This window comes from Gopherus flavomarginatus, chromosome 5 (assembly GCF_025201925.1).
Source record: "Gopherus flavomarginatus isolate rGopFla2 chromosome 5, rGopFla2.mat.asm, whole genome shotgun sequence".
Taxonomy (NCBI): domain Eukaryota; kingdom Metazoa; phylum Chordata; order Testudines; family Testudinidae; genus Gopherus; species Gopherus flavomarginatus.
Genome location: NC_066621.1, coordinates 92,177,426 through 92,191,977, shown reverse-complemented (window position 1 = coordinate 92,191,977; position 14,552 = coordinate 92,177,426). Strand labels below are relative to the sequence as shown.

The window sequence follows — 14,552 nt, the reverse complement described above, 5'->3', positions numbered from 1 at the left end:
GGCTCATTGTGACATCTACAGCCCATCTGGGACTCTAAATCTCCGTGAGCTAAGCTTGTGGGGCACAGGATGCATCTGCGAAAATCAGAACTTCCCTATGAATTGTTGGGGATGATGCCTAGCAGCGTTACCCTTATCTCCATTGGTCCTAGGGTCAGTGCCCATTTTATAAACACTCTTTGCCCTGGCCAAGTTCTTCTCAGTGAACCCCTCACCGCCGCTACTGCCTGCACTCACATCTGATATACAAGAGAAGATCTGTCAGTGCATCAGTGTATCAAGGCCTTCCTGTTTTTGGCAAGCCCTCTCCACGTCTACATAGTGTGCCTCAAGCAGGGACACTTCCAACTCATTTTTGGACAGTTTGGCTCATCTCAGACCCTGATATCAGGAGTGACAATCCCCACACGCTTTTCCTGTCCCTTACCCACTATCCCATCCCAAGTCCCATCCTTCTGCCTTGGCTCATGGGGGAGGGGGAATACTTCTGAACACAGAGCCCTTGGGACGCACTTGTTCTCTCCAGCCTCATTCTCATCCTGCTGCTACTGGGCATGCTCACAAATCTGCACCAAGCATGCGGCTACAGAGAGCTCACACGCTGCACTAAGCCAACTTCATCACTCATTTAAAACTGTCATCTGCAAATAGCCTTTGTGCCATCTCCAAATGGGAAATTAACTCTCTTCCTGTTTTCTTCTTTCCTTCTTTTGTTTTTTGTTTCATACAGCGCTGCTACTCACTCAAGGTAAGACTGCTTTCACTCCTTTGCTCTATCGGTGTGGCTTTGATTTCATTCTCTTCTTCAATCAGAGACTTTTGTGCTCATGCTCATTGTATCACAGTTACTAGGCTGTGTACCCAAGGAGCAGATACATTAAGCATGCACCAGTTATTGACACATGAGGTCAAAAGTCAAATCCAAGGTTTTTTTGGCCACAAATCTAGGGGAAGTGACCTTTCCAATAACATACAGTTGAACCTACAACTCCTGATAGTTTAGGACATGGGACACCTCACTTCCCAGTCCCAATCACACACCTTCCTTTCTGCATCTATAGTGCTTACTTACAATAAAACAGAGTGGGCCCAAGTGTGGTATTACCCCCAGAATTCACAGTGGAAGGCAGCCGAAAGAAAACTCCTGGAAGTTTGGGTATAAGGTTGGTCATAAGTGCCTCCTAGAGAACAACTGATGTGCCACCAAGAAGAGAGTGCAGTGTAGACCTCCCCAATACCAAAAGGAGGGAAAATCAGGACACTATGCCCTGCCTTGCTAAGCTCACATTGTAGTATGAGTTATTCCTTCTGTATTTTTGTTATCCCTCCAGTTCCAGGTTTGATCATGGTTGAGTTTGCACTAAAGAAATATTTGGCACAAGAAGCAGGCACTCGAAGGCACAGAGAAGGGCTTGTATTTTTGTGTTTTCAATAGAGTTGGACAAAAAAAATTCTGGAAATTATGAGTCCTGAACTGGACTACAACTATCAGGAAGTGTCACTGCTTGCAACTGACAGATGCTGAACTGCTGTGACAGAAGCAGCTCTGCAGAACACCTGGAAGTGCTCTGCAAGCCACCAGTGATCTACAGACCACAGCCTGAGAAGCCTTTGTTCTAGGAAGAGTTTAAGGTGAACCATTCATACATGTTCATCATGCCCAAGTTATGGTGGCATTTGGATCAAAGACCATATCCAAGACTTCATTGCAAATCAAGAGGAAAATATCTTTATGCTACCACCTTCAATTCCTAATACTCTAAGGCAGTTGTCCATAGAGCAGGGCTGACTCTTGGTTTTTTGCCGCCCCAAGCAAAACAAAACAAAACAAACAAACAACAACAACAAAAAATGGAGTGCCGCCACCAAAGAAGAAAAAAAAAAGGCTGGAGTGCCGCCGCTGAAGCAAAGGTGCCGCCCCAAAGGGCCGGAATGCCGCCCCTTGAGAAGTGCCGCCCCAAGCACGTGCTTGGGACACTGGTGCCTAGAGCCGTCCCTGCCATAGAGTATGTCCAGAATCCCAAACGGGGCTAATTAGGACATGGCTAATGACAGCAAAGGTCACAGAATCCCCAAAGTTCAGTTCAGGATACTTATGAAAAGCTTTTCTCTTATGAATTTTGTCAGTTCTTCAACTTCAGCAGGATGGGAAATGAGTCAAGTGCAACCTTTCTCACAGCAATTTTGTTGCTTTAATTCACTAGCCACTTAATTTGATCAGAACCTCTGGAACCAAATAATTTGTATTAATATAATTTCCACTCTGTGATCAAATTTGATTGCATTTGGCAGGTATTACTGGATAATTTGTCACCATCTATGGAAAGTTGCTGTTCAGTTAATAAAAAAGGGCCAAATTTCTGACCTGGAGGAAGTGGAAGGGTCCTGAGGATAGGGTACCCTGTTCCCCCTCAGTCACACTGGCTTTCGCCAGGCTGTCTAGAATGCTATGTTTATCTAATGTCAGATCTGTTGTGTGCAGCGCATTATTTCTGTGCAGAGCTGGACTGACATCACTTGTACCTTGTACGTGTTTAAAACTACAAATACCAAGATAGAAAATATCCAGACCAATATCAATAATACCCACACCCCCACATAGCAGAAACACACATTAGAGCACCACTCAGTACCAATCACGGCTAATAAGGAGAGATGGATGTGACATTTTCACTTAGTCTGTGTCATGTTAGATTTAGAAAAGGCAAGCATTCAGGAGTGTCTGTAAAAATTACATTACAGAGTGTCTGTAAAAACTACATTGGAGCTTGTCATCTACCCCACCCCCGGCTTTTCATGTTACCTTTTCCTACCAAGCTCCTCATCTCCCAGCAGCTGCCCCACTGACCTGTCTTAGAGCCGGTGGGTTTGTCTATACTGTAATTAAACACCTGTAGCTGGCCCTTGTTAGCTGGCTCAGGCTCAGGAGGCTTGGGCTGTGGGGCCATAAAATTGCAGTGTAGATGTTCAGGCTCTGGGACCCCACGAGAGAGGAAGGGCCCAGAACCCAGGCGCCAGCCCAAGCCCGAATGTCTACACCACAATTTTACCACCCCGCAAGCCCAAGTCAGCTGACGTGGACCAGCCATGGGTGCTTAATTGCAGTATAAGAGTACCGGAGTGACCTAATGGCTCTGTCACTTGGCCTCCTTTTGGACTCCCCCTAGATGTCTCACATTTCTCCTGGCGATTCTTGTTTCTCTTGTGTGTGTATTTCATGTCTTCCGCCCACCATTGTTTGCTCTCCAGAAACCCAGCAGCTTTTAGGGTCAGGGCATCTGTAGCTCTGTCTCTTCACTCTGTCTCCAGCACAGAGCACTGATGTCAGGCTTATGCCTACTGCTTGCCCCTTGGCTGGCTTGTGACTAACGAGGAGGAAAGCTCAAGTGGTTAGATATTCACTTCTGTCTGTATACACACTAGAACTCTGGATACGTATCAGAGACACAGATGGCCCAAACTGAGACCCCCCAGGTCCAAGCAGCCCCTGATTTTGGAGAAGTTCATATCTTTGCAGTTAGCCTCTATGTGTTTGCAGCATGGGGGTGTGCTGAAATCACACAACAAGGAGCTGCCTCGCAAGATTTCCAATAATTTTGGTTTGAAAATCTCATGAGAACAACTTTGTGGGGCATTATTGGACTGCTGCTCCCAAGCCTGAAAGTAAAGAACCACGTGAAAAATTGAAAATATTTTTGTTTTAAATGAGTTTGAGTTTGGATGAACTTCACATTTGAACGTGTGCCCGTGCTTATTTGATCCAAACTCATTCTGCAATCCATACTTGTGACTCAATGAACTTTGAAAAGAACTGTTTTAGGATGCACCTGATGGCTGCTAGATTAAAGTATCTGATTCTGACTGCATGAAATGAATGTGTTGGGCTGGCCTAGGACCACAATTTAAGTTTTTAGAGATAAGGTTTTATCAAACCTCAGACCAACACAGATGTTTCTGTAAAATTTTAAAAATTCCACTGCTCATATTTTGTTTTCATTTAAACATTCCTTGCAGTGTTTGCAATGGAAACAGTACAGCACAGTTAGTGTGTGAGATTTTGAAACTGAAACTGAATATAAGCAAATGTGAAACTGACATATTTTCATTGTACAACATAAGAGAAATGCACAAGGCAAGCAGCATAAATAATGAAAAGTAAGTGAGATGTTTAAAATCATCTCAGGTGTCAGCACACTTTTAACATGTTGATTTTTAAATATACGATTAATATTTCAATGGCATTGTTCATCCAAAGACCTCAAGTGTAAATTGAACCACAAAAACCTCCTGTGAGGTGGATGAATATTAGCCCCATCCCCATAGATGGAGAAACAGAGGCCAATGTGATTTCCCCATAATCACCCAGCGAGTTAACAGCAGGGACAGAAATAGGACCTGGAACCCTTTGCTTTAACCACAAAACCATGTTTTCTCTACTTAAAGTAGCAATTTTTGCAACACGCTCATTTTCATCACTTTGGGGAATTCATTGTTCTTATTGGTCTTATTCTTATTGTTGTTAGTACTGGGAAATGACTACGCTGCATAATGTTAATATGGAGAAATAGTGATGGTATTTGATAAATTTACTAGTTATTCCTATAGGAATGTCTGACCGTCCTCTTCATCATCTCACATCTCAGTCACGGCAACATCCTCGTCTCTGGCTTTGACAAAGGCAATATTGCCCCTCTCGTACCCATTGAGAATGCTTCTGCAAAGATCATTTTCCTATCCCATCACTTTGTCCATGTTGCTCCTCTTTTGCATCCCTCCACTGGGTTCCCCTTCTGTACCCCCATCAAACATAAACTACTTGTTGTTACTTTCCAGGCCCTTCATGACCAATCCCCACTTGACCTATCATCTCTGATTCACTATCAAAAGATCCACTCCTGCCTCCAGCCAGCCCATCATACCAGCCTCCAACACCCACTGGTTAACTTTTCTTTGTGCTTTCTCTTGGGCTGCCCCCCGCCCGGTGCTTGGGAGGAGTTCCCCATACACATCTGCAAAGCTACCTCATTATCCACCTTCAGAACCCTCCATAAAACTCTCCTTGTAAGTCTTCGGGCCTGTCTCTTTCTCAGTGTTCGGACAGCGGTGAGCCCAGTGAAGCCCTCACTTCAGCCTGTGGCCTCCAGCACATCTGCAGTACAAAGACATAAGCCCTGCTGTGCCCTGTACAGAGACCAGTGGAGCCACAGCCCAGCAGCTAATCTGTGAAGTTAGGTGGAGGATTGTGTCCCCTCACCCTCCAGCATAGCTACATTAACCTGTGCTCCTGGGCCAAAGGAAGGGCCCATGCCCGGGACACAAACAGCAAAAGGAAAAGCTTCTTGGCAGTTCTGTTAAAGAGCTACGCTTGCTAGAAGGAAGTGAATGCTGCTGGGACATGAGATGGAGGAGACTCTCTTGCATGCGCAGGCTGATGCTGACCCAGCCAGGTTCTCTCAGGTTTCCCCTATAGGTGACAAGCATTTTAGAGAGCAGGTTGGGGAAGGGCAGCTCTGAGTCTCCTGCTGGCATCTCCTGCAGCGTCACTTTATTCCTTGACACTAGCTGGTGCACAGCTAAGTGGGATACGCGTTGTGTTTCACGCTGGCAACCGATACACAGAAAGCCTTAGAGTGCTGTCCTGCAGGACTGAGATTACCACGCTCTGTTTGGTATCATCTCTTTGTCTTTGCACGACAGCTGCTCTGCCTCTTCCTCACCCCTAGTTTGAGCTTTCAGTGCACCCCACCTCCTTCCTACCCAGGGATGATGTTGAGAAGCAATGGCAGGGACAGCTGGGTCACATTGTGAGGGTAGGTCAGGCAGGTGAGGGTGTTCCCAGCCAAAAAGAGACAAAATGTCTTGAACTGCTGTTTCTAAGACTGGTCATTTGCATTTATCTCACAGCAGCTGGAAATCTTCCTTCTTCCCCAGTTAGCATCCCCAACCCCTGAAATCCCTGTGAATTCGTCAACTCCCAGGCGATGCCCAGCTGATTAGCAAGGGGTCAACATCATGAATGTAGCCCAGCTTCATCCAGTCTCTTTCCCCTGTGGGGGGTCTCCACACATTTTGGAGAACATGTTTTTATTCTAAATTAGTGTTATTGGGGCATCGGATTGGTAGGCACCTGAGGATCAATGAGTCCTGTCCCCTGCTATTACAGGCAGCCCCATTTTCACAGATGTCTCTGTCCTTCCCAGTTCTGGCTGGTACTAGAAGTGCCCAGAAGGGATGTGTTCCCAGTATTTCCAGCCTCAAATGCTGCAGTTTCACACTCAGCATGCTTGACACTGCCATGGTGCTGTCCATGGACTGATCTCAAAGCACTTTCCAAATATCAGTGACTTAACCCACATGATGCCTATGTTGGTAGACAAGTGCTATTTCCATGGTGCGGGTGGGGAAACTGAGGGCTGGAGCATTAAAGTGACAGATCGAGTCAGTGGCAGAGCCAGAAAGAGAAGGCCTCAGAGAGCCGACTCCCTGCAACACGGTTCCGCCTTCCTCCACAGAGAGAGCCTGACATTTCCAGACTGGTTTAGCAGACTGAATAATTCTGCATAGGCTTTGGGGTGTTTAGTGAAACTCTTTGTAACTTACTATTACAAAGCATTTTGTCCTGTGGTAAGGCCCTGTGGGCAGATTGTGACCCTGAATCAGGAAACAGTCTATCCGTAAGTCTGCGTTGCTATTCACGTGAGCTGTCATCACTAAAACTGACTGCCTGGGAATTGTTCGCATCCCCGTCACTTCCACCTGTTAGATCTTGTCTTACAGACTCTGAGCTCTTTGGGGCAAGGATTGTCGTATGTTCGTACAGCACCTAGCACAACGGGGCCTAACCTGGTTGAGACCTATATGTGCTCCCACAGTCTGCATGTTAAATAATAGGAATAATGTTCGCATTCACTTATGTTCAGACTAGAAGGAGTTAGGAGGAAGCCATTCATCCAGCCTTACCCATCTCTAAGAGACAGAGGAGGGAACCTAGGAAGAACTGCCAGGCTCCTTTTCTTGCCTGGTGTCTCCCGACCTTATCAGGCTAATTGGAGTTGACAGCAAGGAGTCCAGGGTGCAATCCACATTGAAAGCTGAGTGTTGAGGCTGATACAAACAGAAATCAGGACTGGTTAATAATTAAGCTGCTCTTTGGCAGCATTCACTTTGACAGATTTGACTTGCCAAATTAAAAATGGTCTTTCTTTAAAAAAACTATCATAGCCCTTGTTATTTTTTTGCTGAGGAGGGGAGGGGAGAGTTTCATGCGCTCAGATGCACTCAGATGTAGAGAGGCACATGAAGGTAGGAATATTTGACCATATCCCTCCTCCTGAAGACCTCTCAAATTTATCCAGTGAGCCCTTGGACACTGCACCTGGACATACACCCCCTGCAGGGAATACTCCTCTGGGTTCAAGGACCTGTATTTTAGGTCAACCCAGACTTAAATTTAACTTTGGTATTTCCTGCCAATATAGCACATACTGCTTTGAACAAAGGACAGGGAGCCAGAACAACTGGGATATATGCCCAGCTCTACTGTTTATTTGCTCTTTGACCTTGAGAAATTCTCCACCTTGCTCAGATCCCACATCTGTAATGTAGGGATAATAATAGTTCTCTGCCTCACAGTGAAGATACAGGTTGGGAGGCTTCATCAGAGAATCACTGAGATGAGAGAGAAGGGATTGTCTTCACTACTGGGGTAATTCGACCTAAGTTACGCTACTCCAGCTATGTGAATAATGTAGCTGGAATCGACGTAGCATAGGTCGACTTACCCCAGTGTCTTCTCTGTGCTGCGTTGACAGGAGATGCTCTCCAGTTGACTTCCTTTACTCTTCTCAAAAAGCTGGAGTACCGGGGTCAACTGGAGAGCGCTCTGCCATCATTTTAGCGGGTCGTCACTAGACCCGCTAAATCGACCCCTGCTGCATCGATTGCAGCAGCATCGATCTCACCATAGAGGAGACAACTCCTGAGAAGGTGAGATGTGTGTTGGTTAAAACTTTTATGTGTATATTAAGGACATTGGGCAAGATGGCCTCTTATCCATGGACAAATGGCATATTCATACCACTGGATGTTGACACGGCATTTGAGACTTCTAATCTGTGCCAATCACTTAGCTTGGGTGAACAGGTATCTCTGAGATTACACCAATCTTTCTTCTCAAACTGAAAACTCAAGAATCAGGATAAGCAACTACTCTCTGCCCTCATCTGTAGAGTCCGAAAAGTTTCAGTCTTCTCCTTCATCTGATTTGGCATGAAGGGTACATGAAGCTGCAGGAAGAGATCATGTAATAGCACAGTCTCAGGTGACAGCTATATGCAGATGATGCCTAGCTCTACATTTCTTTAATATCCAACACTATCAGCACCATCTCCCAGCTACCATAGAGTCATCAGCCCCTGGATGAAGAATAGTTGGCTGAAACTCAGCATGGAGAAGATGGAGGTCCTGGTGATGGCTAGCAGGAAGCACAGTAGAAGTGTCTTGCACTCATCGAGAAAGACCAGGCCTTTTTGGCCTCTTCTCTGCTTCTAGATGCCTAAGTGGTTGCAACTTATAACAATGCCCTCTTCCATCTACAGGTGGCCCACGCACTCAGCAACACAGTCCACTGAGCACACAACACCCAGCGCTCCACTGTGTGCATTGCCTCTTGTGGAACACAGAATCAAAATCAAGGTTTTTCGTCCTGATTTCCAAAGCCCTTCAGGGGACTGGCCAAGGTTACCTGAGGATGTGGCTCTCTCCACATGACCATGACTGCCATTAACAGCAGAACAATACAACTGTGAGCCACAAGGGTGAGACACATGAGTGTAGGAGACAGAATGTCCTTCCCAGCTGCCCATCAATTATGGATCTCACAGCAGAATGATCATGGCCCTCATCACCCACAGAACAAATCACAAAACTCGCTTAATTCACTTAGGTTTTCCACAATGAATAAAACAAACAAATAGGAGGGAGAATGAAAAAGCAAAGCAATAATGTGTTTTAAAAAATCTGAGACTTGAAGGTGGCACAGCTACCATGGTGATGAGCATGCTATAACTCTTGGATTTAGTGCCTAGAAATGTTGTTTTTTCTGTCTTGCTACCAGACAGTGAATTGGTCGTGTAGGTGGCACCCACAGAGTATGTTTGAGTGTCATTTACAGACATACGAAGAGTATGATACCATTCAGCTGACACATGTGGCTCATACTGTCAACACTGTAGATATAAAGTGTCCAGACATGATTGCCACTTAAATTAGCATGGAGAACTGGTGGCAATACAGAGGCATAGTTAAGATTGTTTGGGGTACTCCAGCTCTGCACTTTCAGTACTTTGGGGATTTTTTGAAGTTTAAACTTAACTTAGAATTTCACTGGCTTTCTAATGTTTGGTTGGTTTTTTAAATACATATTTGAGGCTTTCTTTTTCCCTTCACTTATTGAGACATATTGTGAATCATCTAGGAATTTCCTTTGATGCTTTCATTTCCAAACATTTTCTACTAATTGTTCTGTGACACGGGCCTCTTAATTTCCTAAAAACAAAATGTGCACAGGACATGTAGCAAAGGGCCAAAAGGCGGGGCAATGTCCTCTGGTGCTGCCACTCTGACCTAATTGCACTCCTGCCTCTGCCACTCTGTGCCCTTGGATCCTCTCCCATCACATGGTAACCTGTCTTGTGCTCATTGCCTCCCAGCTCCTTCTCTCGGAGCTCCACTGTGCCTTGTTACTGCTAGTTTTTTGCCGGTTGCTGCAGCCTCTGTTGCTCTGTGCAGTTTACCAACTTATTCCCATCAGCTGAAAAGAGGATTGCCAATTGTAGAGCTTGAGAGGTCTGCTGCGACATTTTGAAGTACATTATTGATTTCAAAAGATGGATGTATTTGTGTCTGCTTTTACGATGGATTAATGTAGTATCAACTGCCTTAGGATTTCTTGTGTATTTCATAAACTCTGCAGGCCTTGTAAGGTTTATAACATTTTCAGTCAATCTGGCAGGGTTTGTGAGTCCAGGCAAGGTTTATAAAAAGAGTCCATGCTGAGTTTATAATCCCTATATGACTTCTTGTGAGGAATAGGAGATCTACTGGAATCTGTACAGGATTCATAAACCTCAGTGTCTCTGACATTACCTGGGGTGTTTATAAACTGTACAAGAATCCCTGAGTAATTTGCGCCTCAGTGCTTGGCCAGAGCAAGACTCCTCTGTGTTGTATCTTCCCACTTCTTAGAGCCCTCCCACTCAGGCTCAGAAAGTCAGCAGTCTGAAATTTGTGTGGTCAAAGTTGCCACTTGCAAGGACTCTTGAGTGACATCCTGACGTCCCTTGTTGATGAGATGACGCTTGTCGGTGGGGATGACGCTGGTGTCAGCCGCACCCTTTTGTCAATCTCCAGATCTGCTTGTTTGAGGGTGGTTGGTTGATTGGTTGTTTTATGAAATTCCTTGCAACTTGTCAAATAATAACGGTGGGATGTGTCCATTAGTCAGATGTGTCCATCAGCCTCCAAAGTCTGGAGAAGGCTCTCAGCTCCAGCCTGCAGATCAGAAGGATGCAGCTCATTAGCAGCAGGAGACATAGGAGTGTGCCCTCCAGCAGCCCCAACGTCATCGGGAGACTCCTGTTGACTTGCACTAGTAGTCATCTCCGCAGCCAGGGCACCACAGGGAGAATCTTACACTAGCTGTCAGCAGGAGAAGCAGCAGTACCCATTTCAGCAGCCTGATGAGCAGAAGGTGGTTGATGCTGCTGACCTAACCACAGGGAACAGCAGCAGTAGTATCCACCTGGTAGCAGCACTGGTACCTGTTGGCCAGAAGCAGCAGTGTCCACCTCATGAGGAGCTCAGGGACTCAGAGCAGGCACAGCCTCTGTGCTAGCATTCAGATAATCATTTCTGGCCTCTTACACTGGATGCCAATTCTGGTTGGCCTCCTTTGACTGTTCAATCACTTGCTGCTGGTACATCTCCAGCTGCCTATGCCTCTATCCCTCCTGCTTTGCTGTTGCTGTTCCTGCAGCATGTCTTGGCCCCTCTGCTGGTTTCACCCATCCTTCTGCAGGTTCATGCTCTCTCCTATACAGGGCACATATCCACTCACCAAGAGCAGCTTTTCCACAGCAAACCACATCATGGGCTTGTGCTATCCTAAGTTCAAATGCTGAAGTAGCAACAAGGAACCTACCATCACCACCTTGCTGCTTCAGCTAGTTCCCTGACTCTGCCTTAGTCACTGGCCCAGCTACTTGCTGGCTCTCCGTTCAGTCTGTCAATGGCAGTGGGCTTGATGGGTGTCCTGTCAGCAGCCATTCAGTGTCGTACTGTCAGGTGACCACATGGCTGCAGGAGCTTATAAATAAGCCTGTGGAATTCGTAGAGGTGGTTTCCCATGGGACTTGATCCTGAGAGCCTAGCCACACTGCAGACAGCTCCTGAAGATAGAACATGTGCCAAGTGCCTGCAGGCAAGGGACTGTTGTTATTCAAGCATCTCCATGCCTCTCCCCAGTTTTCCCTTTTCCGCATCATGCCAGTATTGTATTATTTATATTTGAAAAAGTCAGTGATTTTTCTTCAAGTGCTTGTTTGTGTCCATTCCAATCAGGTGTGCACGCGCACATGGGCACAGGAGCCAGAAGATTTTTCCCATATCAGTGTCCATCCTGTTGGTCTTGGCGCCCCCTGGAGTCACACCTTCATGGTGCTCAATAATAGAGCCTTGCCAACCCGCCAGCCCCTCAGTTCCTTCTTACCGCCAGTGACGGTTAGCTGGAACGTCCCATAGTCCTTGCTTAGCAGGTGTCTTTATCTTCATTATTGTACATAGTTCTTAATCAGTTAGTATAGGATAATAGTTTTAGTTAGTTTAGAGTTAGTTGGGGTTCTCCCCTCCTTCTGACTCCCTGGAACTGGGGTATGCCACAGTCCCTAGGGTTTAAAACCTTTAAGGTCTGCGCTAAGTGCATGCCAAAGAGTGACCCCCATGCTTTTTGTTTAAGGTGCCTAGGGGAAGGTCACCAAAAGGACCACTGTAGGATCTGCTGCGAATTCCTTCCCAGAACGATTTAAAAAAGGGAAGAGTGGCTTAAGGTTCTCCTAATGGAGGCAGCTCTTTGCCCCCTCTCAGACCCAGGGTCAGGGGACCCCACACCCAGCACATCCTCGGCACAGAGCACATTGGCACCATCATCTTGGGAACCGATGCCAAGAAAGGTCTCCTCCCGAGATGCTCGGTACCTGCACGGCTCCACCCGCGGCCAATCGGTGTCTAGGCACCAGTTTCAGTGCCTTAGAAGAAGAAGAAGCCGAAGAGGGAGCATTCTCCCCTGGGCAAATCTAAGGAGCAGGCAGCTGCCGCTCCCCTTGACACTAAAGGCATTTGAGGTGGCTCAAAACTTGCTGCGCCTCACTCTGCTGTTCTCACCCCCTAGGACAGAGGAGACTCCGGCCCCGTCAGCACCACCACGGCAGGTGCAGTCAAGAGGGAAGCCAACAATGATGTCCTGGCACTCCCCTTTTCCACAGCACTCCCAACATCAACACCTCCAGAGAGAGAACCCAGTCGGTCCCTGAGTGCCCAACATTCAGTGCCCCAAAGCACAGCTCCTCTGTGGTCTTTCTTTTTGGAGACCTCAGAGTCAGAATCAGACTCCTACTGCTCCGATAAGAGCAGAAGCAGGAGGTCCAGGTGACGGCAGGAGAGATGGGCTTACCCGGTGCCATGGCCACTGCAGTGGCAGAACCCCTTGCAGTGGCCCTTCTGGACTCCTGGGGCCTTTCACCAGAGGCAGGGAAGGAGTCAAGGGTCCCACTCAGCAGCAACTTCGATGGCTTCAGCCACCTTTATCCCACCAACTGAACAGCCGGCCACTGAACCACCGCCACCGGTGTCGACACCATCAGCTGCAGCACCATTGCTGGCACCAACTTCGGCAGCAGCTGCAGCTTCGCTGCCGACATTGGCTTAGGTGCCAGCATAGGCGGCGCCGCTGTTATGAGCACTGGCCTTAACAGCAGCTCCTGCACCAGCAGTGGCACTGATAGCAGCCCCGGCCCCAACGGCAGCTCCAGCACCGACACTGCCACCAGTGGCAGCTCCGATGCTGACATTGGCACTGAGTTCAGTGTCAATAGCCCCAGCTCTAAGTATGGCACCATCCGCATCAGCACCTGCCCGGGATCTCCAAGAGTCATGGGATCCCTTGGGCGCCGATGGCAGGGAACAGCCACTGTTCTTTGTGGTTTCTTCCTAGTCATTGCCGGACAAGGTGCTGGCTGGCACCGCCATAGCCCTGGCGCTCGATGACAATCAGGTGTTGCAGCTGTTGCTGTGCCGGGTTGCCCAGAGTCTGGGCATCAAGGCAGAGGAGGTAGTAGAGGACTCTGATCCCATGGTGGATATCCTCATGCCCTCTGGACCTTCCCATATTGCCCTGCCGCCCATAAAAACAATTGCAGACACCAGCAAAACCTTGTGGCAGACCCTAGCCTCATTCCCACTCACTGCCAAGTGCAATGAACGGCAATATTTTGTGCCCTCTAAACTTTATGAACATCTTTATTCCGACCCGCAACCTGATTCCCTTGTTGTGGATGCTGCTTATCAGCATGAGCAGCAAGGTTTCCAAGGCCCCTCCCCCAAAAACAGAGAGGCTAAAAAACTTGACCTTTTTGGGAGGAAAGTCTATTCCAGGGGTGGATTGCAGCTCCAAATTTCCAACCAACAAGCCATTGTCAGCCAGTACTCTTTTATAATACCTCGGCACAATGGCAAAATTTGCGGAACTGCGCCCCCTAGACTCCCGTGCTGAGTTTTCAGCCTTGGTTGAGGAGGGCAAGCTAATCTCCTGAGCTTCCCTCCAGTCTGTGCTGGACTGTACTGATGCAGCCACGACAGTCATGTCATGGGGGTGGCCATGAGAAGGGGCTCTTGGTCTCTGGTCTCCTGTACGAGGTCCAGCAGACCATACAGGACCTCCCCTTTGAGAGTGTGACTCTGTTTTTGGAGAAGACAGATAAAAGGCTACACAGCCGAAAAGACTCTAGGGACACCTTCAAATCCTTGGGCCTACACACTCCTGCCATGCAGCTGAAGCCTTTCAGTCCTCAGCCTCTTCTGTGGTTCTGCCAACAGAACCGACAGGATGTTTCCAGGAGGAGGAATAGGAGCAGCAGAAAAAGGCCGCACCTGTCCTCAGGACAGGGCTCTGGCCAACCCAAACCATCTTCCAGCCCCAAACCAACCTTTTGAAGGTGCGGTTGAGGACGGCACACCAGAACAAGAACTGGATCTGCTCTGCCTTACCTTTTTGTCCCGACTGTCCCCTTTCTACCAGGCATGATCCCATATCACTTCAGACCACTGGGTGCTCCACATAGTAGAGAGGGGATACTCCATCAAATTCTGTGCCCTCCCACCCTTCCCTGTCCCTCTTCAGGGACCCCTCTCACGAGCAACTCCTTATACAGGAGGAGCACTCACTCCTTTTGCTAGGAACAGTGGAAGAAGTTCCTCAGGAGCAGAAGGGCAAGAGTTTC

The 14,552-nt window shown here is 47.6% G+C and overlaps 1 protein-coding gene across 4 annotated transcripts in view; it reads left to right on the top strand.

Annotated features, from left to right (window-relative positions):
* SLC8A3 (solute carrier family 8 member A3) overlaps positions 1–14,552 on the top strand; it is a 214,254-nt gene that overhangs the window by 183,212 nt on the left and 16,490 nt on the right. For 2 of the 4 annotated variants that reach the window (XM_050953467.1, XM_050953466.1), the window contains exon 4: positions 731–748. The exons of the other annotated variants lie outside the window; for them this stretch is intronic. In XM_050953467.1, the coding sequence (XP_050809424.1) occupies positions 731–748 (18 nt within the window). The remainder of the gene's footprint in view (positions 1–730; positions 749–14,552) is intronic. 4 annotated transcript variants of the gene reach the window in all.